Source organism: Indicator indicator, chromosome 4, assembly GCF_027791375.1.
Source record: "Indicator indicator isolate 239-I01 chromosome 4, UM_Iind_1.1, whole genome shotgun sequence".
In the NCBI taxonomy this organism is placed as follows: domain Eukaryota; kingdom Metazoa; phylum Chordata; class Aves; order Piciformes; family Indicatoridae; genus Indicator; species Indicator indicator.
In genome coordinates, this window is record NC_072013.1 from 32633152 (window position 1) to 32639903 (window position 6752).

At 49.8% G+C, this 6752-nt stretch overlaps 1 protein-coding gene across 2 annotated transcripts in view; it reads left to right on the forward strand.

The window, feature by feature from the left end:
- The window catches only part of FERMT2 (FERM domain containing kindlin 2), a 66236-nt gene extending 62033 nt beyond the window's left edge, over positions 1-4203 (forward strand). For both annotated transcript variants that reach the window (XM_054400844.1, XM_054400845.1), the window contains 3 exons: positions 83-207; positions 1141-1282; positions 3591-4203. In XM_054400844.1, coding sequence (XP_054256819.1) covers positions 83-207; positions 1141-1282; positions 3591-3764 — 441 coding nt within the window. In that variant the 3' untranslated portion in view covers positions 3765-4203. The remainder of the gene's footprint in view (positions 1-82; positions 208-1140; positions 1283-3590) is intronic.
- The last annotated feature ends 2549 nt before the right edge of the window (positions 4204-6752 follow it).

Sequence of the window (6752 nt, forward strand, 5' to 3'; positions counted from 1 at the left end):
AGTCACTACCCCTTCCTGTGACAAGCTGAGATGCCACTAACAAAGCCACTCCCCTAAAGCTGGTGTGTCTCACCACCCTCAGATCACGGCACGCATCCTGGAAGCCCACCAGAACGTCGCTCAGATGAGTCTGATCGAGGCCAAGATGAGGTTCATTCAGGCTTGGCAGTCGCTGCCCGAGTTCGGCATCACGCATTTCATTGCCAGGTTGGTGAGGTCACAACAGGGGCAGCTGCATGGGTAAATGTCCACCAGAGGTGAAATGTAGGACTCTGGGAGAGTGGCTGGAAAACTGCCTGGCAGAAAAGGACCTGGGGGTGCTGGTTGACAGCTGGCTGAAGGTGAGGCAGTGTGTGCCCAGCTGGCCAAGAAGGCCAACAGCATCCTGGCCTGGATCAACAATAGTGTGACCAGCATAGGTAGAGAAGTTATTGTTCCCCTGTACTGAGCACTGGTGAAACCACATCTCAAATACTGGGTTCAGTTTTGGGCCTTTCACTCCAAGAAGGACATTGCGGTGCTGGAGCAGGTCCAGGGAAGGGCAATGAATCTGGTGAAGGGTCTGGAGAACAGGTCTGGTGAGGAGCAGCTGAGGGAACTGGGATTGTTTAGTCCAGAGTGAAGGAGGCTGAGGAGAGACCTCATTGCTCTCTACAACTCCCTGAAAGGAGGTTGGAGCCAGGTGGGGTTGTTCTCTTCTGCCTAGTATCAAGTGATAGAACAAAAAGAAATGGTCTCAAGTTGCTCCAGGGGAGGTTGAGGATGGACATTAAGAAAAATTTCTTTCCTGTGAGAGTGGTCAGGCATTGGAACACACTGCCCAGGGAGATGGTGGAGTCATTATCCCTGGAGGTGTTCAAGAAGTGTGTGGACATGGCACTTTGGGATGTGGTTTAATAGCCATGGTGGTGCTGGGTTGGGCTCAATGATCTTAGAGATCTTTTCCAACCCAAACTGTTCTGTGATTCTCTGAACATGTGACACACCCTGAGCTGTGGACCTTGTGGTGACGCTGAAATGAGAAGCTGGAATTCCATCAGCATGCGAACTCCCCTGAACTGTGTTACCCAGGCTGCTGAGCCCCCCAGGGGCAGCCGTGTGCCGCGGGCGGGTGGTCACTAATCCCTCTCCGTGTCGCAGGTTCCACGGGGGCAAGAAGGAGGAGCTGATTGGCATCGCCTACAACCGGCTGATCCGCATGGACGCCAGCACTGGCGACGCCGTCAAAACCTGGAGGTTCAGCAACATGAAGCAGTGGAACGTCAACTGGGAGATTAAAATGGTGAGCTGGTGCCTTGCACCTCAGCTGCTTCCCCAGCCTGCCTCACCCGAGGCACACGCTGCTCTCATGCCTTATTAAGGTGACTTCCTATGCTGGCTTTTGAACAGTCAAGGTTTCCCTTCACCAGTTCCTAAAATGGGCCGAGGACAATGGGTGAGGTTCAACAAAGCCAGGTGCTGGGCCCTACCCTAGCATCACAACCCAGGAGCACTCCAGGCTTGGGGCAGAAACTGCCCAGTGAAAAAGGACCTGGGGGTGTTGGTTGGCGGCCGGCTGGAGATGAGCTAACAGTGTGCCCACATGGCCAAGAAGGCCACCAGCATCCTGGCCTGGATCAGCCATAGTATGGCCAGCAGGACCAGGGATGTGATTGACCCCCTGTACTCAGCACTGGTCAGGCCACACCTCACATGTTGGGTTCCGTTTTGGGACCCTTACTGCAAAGAGGACATTGAGGTAGTAGAGCGCGTCCAAAGAAGGGCAACAAAGCTGGTGAAAGGTCTAGAAACAGGTGTGGTGAGGAGCAGCTGAGGGAGCTTGGGGTGTTTAGCCTGGAGGGAGTCCTTCTGGCTCTCTACAACTCCCAAAAGGAGGTTGGAGTGAGGTGGGGGTTGGTCTCTTCTCCCAAGGAACAAGTGATAGAATGAGAGGAAATGGTCAAATTGTGCCAGGGAAGGTGTAAGTTGGACTTTAAGGAGCAATTTCTTCCTCGGAAGGCTCATCAAGCCCTGGGACAGGCTGGCCAGGGCAGTGGTGGAGTCCCCACCCCTGGAGGTATTTTTAAAAGCTGTGTAGATGTGATGTTGGTTTGGTGGTGATCTGGCAGTTCTGGGTTAATGGTTGGACTCTGTGGTCTTTAGGTCTCTTCCAGCCTAAACAATTCTATGATTGTAAAGCATGTCCCATCCTACTCTGCTAACATAATACAGCTTCTCCTCCCTCCTCAGAGATCTAAAGGTTTATTCCAACCAAAATGATTCTGAGTAGCTGGGGTTATTTAAAAAATATTTAAATCCAGCAGAGCTCACCCTAACTGTTGGTGGAGTTGAGTTAGACCTGAAAAAGCAGAAAAAAAGCCCTGAATGATTCTTTGTTGGAGCCATTTCCCCCTCTCTGAACACCCACTGAAAGGCAGTGAAATAAAACCGAGCATCAGAACCAATGCTCAGGCTGGACCCTAACCAGGAACATTGATGTGCTGGGCTCCCTCCACACAAAAATTCCTTTTCTTTCAGCTGAAAACTTTGATGTAAGGAACAAAAAGCAACAGCAGACCCTTCTCTGGGCTCCAAGATGGGCTTTCACCCAACTGTTCTGTTTGGATGCACAAACTTCTTGTGCTCCTTGTTGGCTGAACACCTCATTAAAATCGTCAGGGATCCATGGGGGATGTTCTCCTGTGGTTTGTGGCTCCAGAAGTGTTGCTGGAGAAATTATTCAGCTTCCCCTCTGCCTCAGAGGCTTTGTTCTGACCCAGTTGTATGCCCCAGTATCACAATTACTCAGCTTGAATACTCTGCTAGGAATCCCCCTCCCTCCTGGAGAGCTGTCAGTGATGAGGGGACAAAAAAAATAAGGGGCAGCAATAGATGGAGACTGCCTTCAGTCACTCCAAAATGAGCACCCCACCCCCCACAAAGCATTTCTGTGGCCAAACTTTAACTTACAAAACCAGAATCAGCTCAGGGAGATAAGTGGAAAGAAATCCCAGGTCTGTGCCTGGTTTCTGTTGCTCCTGAAGCAACAGAGATGTCACCACATGCTCAGCACCAGAGATGGAAACACACTCTGAATGACTTGGGAATAAAAGGTGTAATAAAAATAATAATAAAAAAAGGATAAATTTTAAAATTAAATCAAAGTAAAATAATAAAAAAGGTGTTTCTATATCTGCCTGAGAGGCTGTGAGGTCTCCTATGAAGAGATTCAAAACCCACCTGGAGAGGACATTGTGATGCTGGACAACGTGCTCTGGGTGCCTCTGCTTTGTCAGGGGGGGGTTAGACTAGAAGATCTTTAGAGGTCTTTTCCAACCCTCACCAGTCTGGGATTCTGTGACTTAGGCAAGGGTGGTGCTTGGGGATATGGTTTAGGGGTGAACCTTGTAGAGTAGGGTTAGCAAGTTGGACTTGGTGATCCTGAGGGTCTTTTCCAACCTGAATGTTTCTGTGATTCTGTGAAGGGAAAAGTCCTCTCAGTTAAGAGAAAAGAAAAATGAGGCAGAAAGGAAGAGGACGTGTCAGCGTGACACCCTTGGGAAGCCCCCAGTGAGGCTGACACACAGCACCCCCACATTTTGTCCCCGCAGGTGACAGTGGAGTTCGCCGACGACGTCCGTGTGTCCTTCATCTGCACGGAGGTGGATTGCAAAGTGGTTCACGAGTTCATCGGGGGCTACATCTTCCTGTCAACGCGAGCCAAAGACCAGAACGAGAGTCTGGACGAGGAGATGTTCTACAAACTGACCAGCGGCTGGGTGTGAGGCCCTGCTACTGCACCCCCCAGGAAACCCCACGGCCCTTGTAATATTTAACATTCAACAGCTGTCCTTCGAGATCTGCTGCTTAATAAAAGTAAGCTTGAAATGTATCTTTTCCCCCCCCCCCCCCCAATCAGGAAAAGTTGGGGTTTTTCCTTTTGCCTTACCTGCCCAGTTAATCTGTGTGCACTAATGAGCACTTCTCTTAACTTGCTGTAACAAAGAGACTCGTGTCTGGGCCAGGTGGACCACGCCAGTGGTCTTCAGATACCTGCATCCAAGGGGCAGATCAGGACGAGATTTTTGACTGACTGAAAGCAGCCAATTTTCTAAGAGAACTCTAAGCCATCTTCTAAAGCCATCCAGGGCTTGACCTATATGAAGTCTATTTATCATGTTTAACGCATGAGTGTTTGCTTTCCTTTGGTTTTTTTTTTTTTCATTGGGTTTATTCTGTACATTTGATCTGCTTTGAAGTCATCCCCCACCTGTAAGTAGAGCTTCCATCTCTCTCCTTCCACACTACACGCCCCAGGACTCCGCTTAGCAAGGTGCCTGGACGTGGCTTTGAAGACAGTTGTGTGTGGCCTCGAAGATGACCCTTCTGTTAGTCTGTTATAGCTTGGGTTTTATTTGTTAAAGGTGCCTTTTGATAATCATTTATATTGTCCTTTTATTTTTGTTTCATTTTGGGTTTATTTTAAATGTTTATTTTATTTTTACACCACGTTGTATTATTGACACTTCTTAGTATTTTTCACCAGCATAGCCACTTCTTCTGCCTACGATATGCAAAACTTTCTCATTACAATATGAAGTCAAAGGTCTATGAAGTATAATAGGGGTTTTGTTTTGTGTGTAACTAATGTAAAAAAAAAAAAATCAACAAAAACCAAAAAGAAAAAAAACAAACCCACAGATTTTATAAAATTGTACAGTTTTTTTAACTTCTCTCACAAGCCAGCTTAGATTTATCAGCATAAATCAGCATTAACTATAGGATGCCTGTAAGGAGTATGGGGAGTCACCAAAATACCCCTGCCCTGCAAAACCCCTCAGTTTCAACCCAGGAAATTTTTATCTCAGTTAAATAGGATTTCAGAGCTGTGCCACAAACCCCTCCACATCCTCTCCAGGGCCAGGACCTCCTCACTCCTTAAGCCAGCGCCACAGTACGGCAGACGAGGAGGGGAGCTCCTGCCCCACCTGATGCCGGGGAATAACCAGTGTTGCGTTCCTGTAGTCTGTGGTTACACAAAGACTATGTACAAATGCATTTTATTTTAAATAAAAGTCAAATCTTTTATTTAATACCCAGCTGCTTACTCCTGGTTTCTGTGGGTTTTACTCCTGGGTTTCGTGGTTCCGCTGCGCTGTGGCAGGACAGCTCTCCCGTGATGCAACCACCCTCTGCGTCCTGCTGCTGCCTCGTCCCAAGCTTGCCAAAGCAAAAGAATCAGAGAATGGTTTGGGCTGGAAGGGATCTTAAAGATCCTCTCTTTCCAACCCCCCTGCACTGAGCACCTGCCACTAGACCAGGTTGCTCAAGGCCTCATCCAACCTGGCCTTGAACACTTCCAGGGAAGGGGCATCCACAACCTCCCTGGGCAACCTGTTCCAGTGTCTCACCACCCTCACTGTAAAGAATTTCTTCCTAACATCCAGCCTAAATCTCCCCTCTTCCAGCTTCAATCCATTCCCCCTCATCCTATCACTACATGTAAAAAGTCCCTCCCCACTTCTACAGGCTGAAGAGCCCCAACACTCTCAGCCTGACTTCACAGCAGAGGGCCTCCAGCCCTCACATCAATGTTTTAGCCTCCTCTGGCCCCTCTCCAGCAGGTCCATGTCCTGCTCGTGGCTGGGTACTCACGTGGACCTCCAGGTCCATGGGCGACAGAGAGGAGCAAGAGACAGCATCACCTGCAGCATTTTCCCTGGGTGCAAGCTGAACTTGCTTCACTGAGAGGAAATGATTCACATCCCCACCACTGCTGCATTTCTGCAGAGATCTCCTTTGCCTCACATGCTTTGGGGCAGGCTGCACCTTTGCTCCATAAGTGTAAGGCGAAGAGGTGGCTCAGTGATGCCAAGTGGTTCCTCCCACTCCTTGGTCCCACGTCAAATGGGACTGCAGCCAGGGCAGAGGTGTGCTCAGGACCTGCTATGGAGCCTCCCAGCCCTGCCCCTTGCCCACAGGCTCGTTCTTTTGGGTGCTGGCAGCCCCTGGCTGCCCGGCAAGTCCGGGCGGTCCCAGGAGACAGGGGAACGGGCACGGTCCTGGCAGGCAGCACTAGGATTTGGCTGGGTGAAAGAGCAGGTGAGGCACTGCCATAAAAACCTGCCTGGCCTGGAACTGCGCTGAAGCCAGGCGTGTGATGGGCATGGCTTGCCAAAAAATATTCACCTCTATTTCACAGCCTGAGGGTATGCAGGGCAGGGAGCTGTAAGGTGGAAAGGAAAGGTGGGGCAAGAATCACAGAATGGTTTGGGTTGGAAGGGACCTCACAGATCATCTAGTTCCAACACCCCCTAGCACGGGCAGGGACACCTTCCACTATCCCAGGTTGCACAGGGCCCCATCCAACCTGGTCTTGAACACCTTCAAGGGAAGAGGCATTCATGATCTCCCTGGGCAACCTGTTCCAGTGTCTCATCACTCTCACCGTAAAGAATTTCTTCCTAATATCCAGAGAAGATCATAGAATGCATCAGGTTGGAAGGGACCCAAAAGGTCATCTCTTCCAACCCCTCCTGCAGTGAGCAGGAACATCTGCAACTGCATCAGGGTGTGCAGGGCCCCATCAAGTTTGACCTTGAATACCTCCAGGGATGGGGCTTCAAACACATCTCTGGGCAACTTGTTCTAGTGTTGCACCATTCTCATGGTGAAGGGAGGGACTTTTTACAAGGGCTTGCTGTGATAGGATGAGGGGGAATGGATTGAAGCTGGAGGAGGGGAGATTTAGACTGGAAGTTAGGAAGAAATTC